General features: G+C 64.9%; 1 protein-coding gene across 1 annotated transcript in view; it reads left to right on the top strand.

The window, feature by feature from the left end:
* Nucleotides 1-1,199, top strand: part of LOC105005387 — a 5,236-nt gene extending 4,037 nt beyond the window's left edge. Inside the window, exon 6 of the mRNA XM_010863365.1 lies at nucleotides 833-1,199. Coding sequence (XP_010861667.1) covers nucleotides 833-1,165 — 333 coding nt within the window. The 3' untranslated portion in view covers nucleotides 1,166-1,199. The remainder of the gene's footprint in view (nucleotides 1-832) is intronic.
* Nucleotides 1,200-1,232: the final 33 nt, after the last annotated feature.

Genomic DNA, 1,232 nt, shown 5'->3' with positions numbered 1-1,232 from the left:
TCGCCAGAATCGACCTCCGGGAGCCTGGGCTCCCTTAACCCTCTACTGCACTGAGGGCCAGTCTGGTGCCCGGGTAGACAGCGGGTGCTTGGAGCCCCAGGCACCGGGAATGCAGGTTCAGGGTGAATGAGCTGTTGCCAGGGGAGACCCCCGGCTGGGGTGGGGCCCGGCGGGCTGTTGGCTGGCTCTGGTACAGGGACTCCAGCAGGCTCCCCAGCAGGCTCCCCTTGCTGAAATGCAGGCCCCTGGGGCAGGTGCGGGGAAAGTGGCTCTGGCAAGCTGGGTGCTATCATCTTCCGACGTGCAGGAAAGGCCCCTGCGGTGTTCCAGCAGCTCTGCACAACAGCGCCCCCTGGCCCTGCCCTTGAGGCCCAGGGACGGGGCCTCTGCTCATTGGCCAGTGATCAGCCTTGGTCCTGGCTTCCCTGGGGCCTCTATTTCACATCCTCAGATGGGACAGAGATCAGAGAGACAGGACAGAGAGTGGGAAGGAAGGGCCGGTCTGAGGGGCTCTTGCTGCAGCCTGAGGACCTCAGGCCCCCCGCCAGGGCTCCCAGGGTGGCCCCCGACCCCTGACTCTGCTCGAGCCCCTCAGGAGGCTCCTGCAGTCAGCGGTGGCATGGCCGATGGCCCTCCACCTCCACCCCCATCTCTGCCCACCAAGCCATGTCCCAGCGGTTGTCCCTGGCCTTCTCGGAGCCTCAGAACTTCATTCTGAAGCTTCCAGTCTGGACACAGGGTCGGGCAGGGTGGGCCAGATAGCTGAGAGAGCCACAGGGCATGGCTTCACACCCTGCCCCACTCCTAAGGCTGACCCCCACCCCACCCGCAGTATGGCATCGTCCTGGATGCGGGCTCTTCCCACACGTCCATGTTCATCTACAAGTGGCCGGCGGACAAAGAGAATGACACAGGCATCGTGGGCCAGCACAGCTCCTGTGACGCGCAAGGTAAGAGCCCCCTGAGCGCTGGGCGCCCCCAACCTGCATGCCCGCTCACTGTGGGGCCTCGGGAGCCCTCCCTGGTCTCAGCTGCTGCAGACTCGAGCCAGCAGACCTCTCTGCTTGGTGCCAGGGGCCACTCCAGGCAGGAGCTGCAGGAGCCCCCCACCTCCCAGAGGGAGGCTGCATCCCTAGGCCTTGGAAGGGCTGTGGACAGTTCCTAGAAAAGAAGCCCCAGGGAACATCTGGAAGGTTTGGGCCTTGCCTGGCCCAAGATTGGCTCTACATCCC

The sequence above is a fragment of the Bison bison genome, unplaced genomic scaffold (assembly GCF_000754665.1).
Source record: "Bison bison bison isolate TAMUID 2011002044 unplaced genomic scaffold, Bison_UMD1.0 scf7180017858417, whole genome shotgun sequence".
Taxonomy (NCBI): Eukaryota; Metazoa; Chordata; class Mammalia; order Artiodactyla; family Bovidae; genus Bison; species Bison bison.
This window is presented reverse-complemented; position numbering and strand designations above follow the sequence as displayed.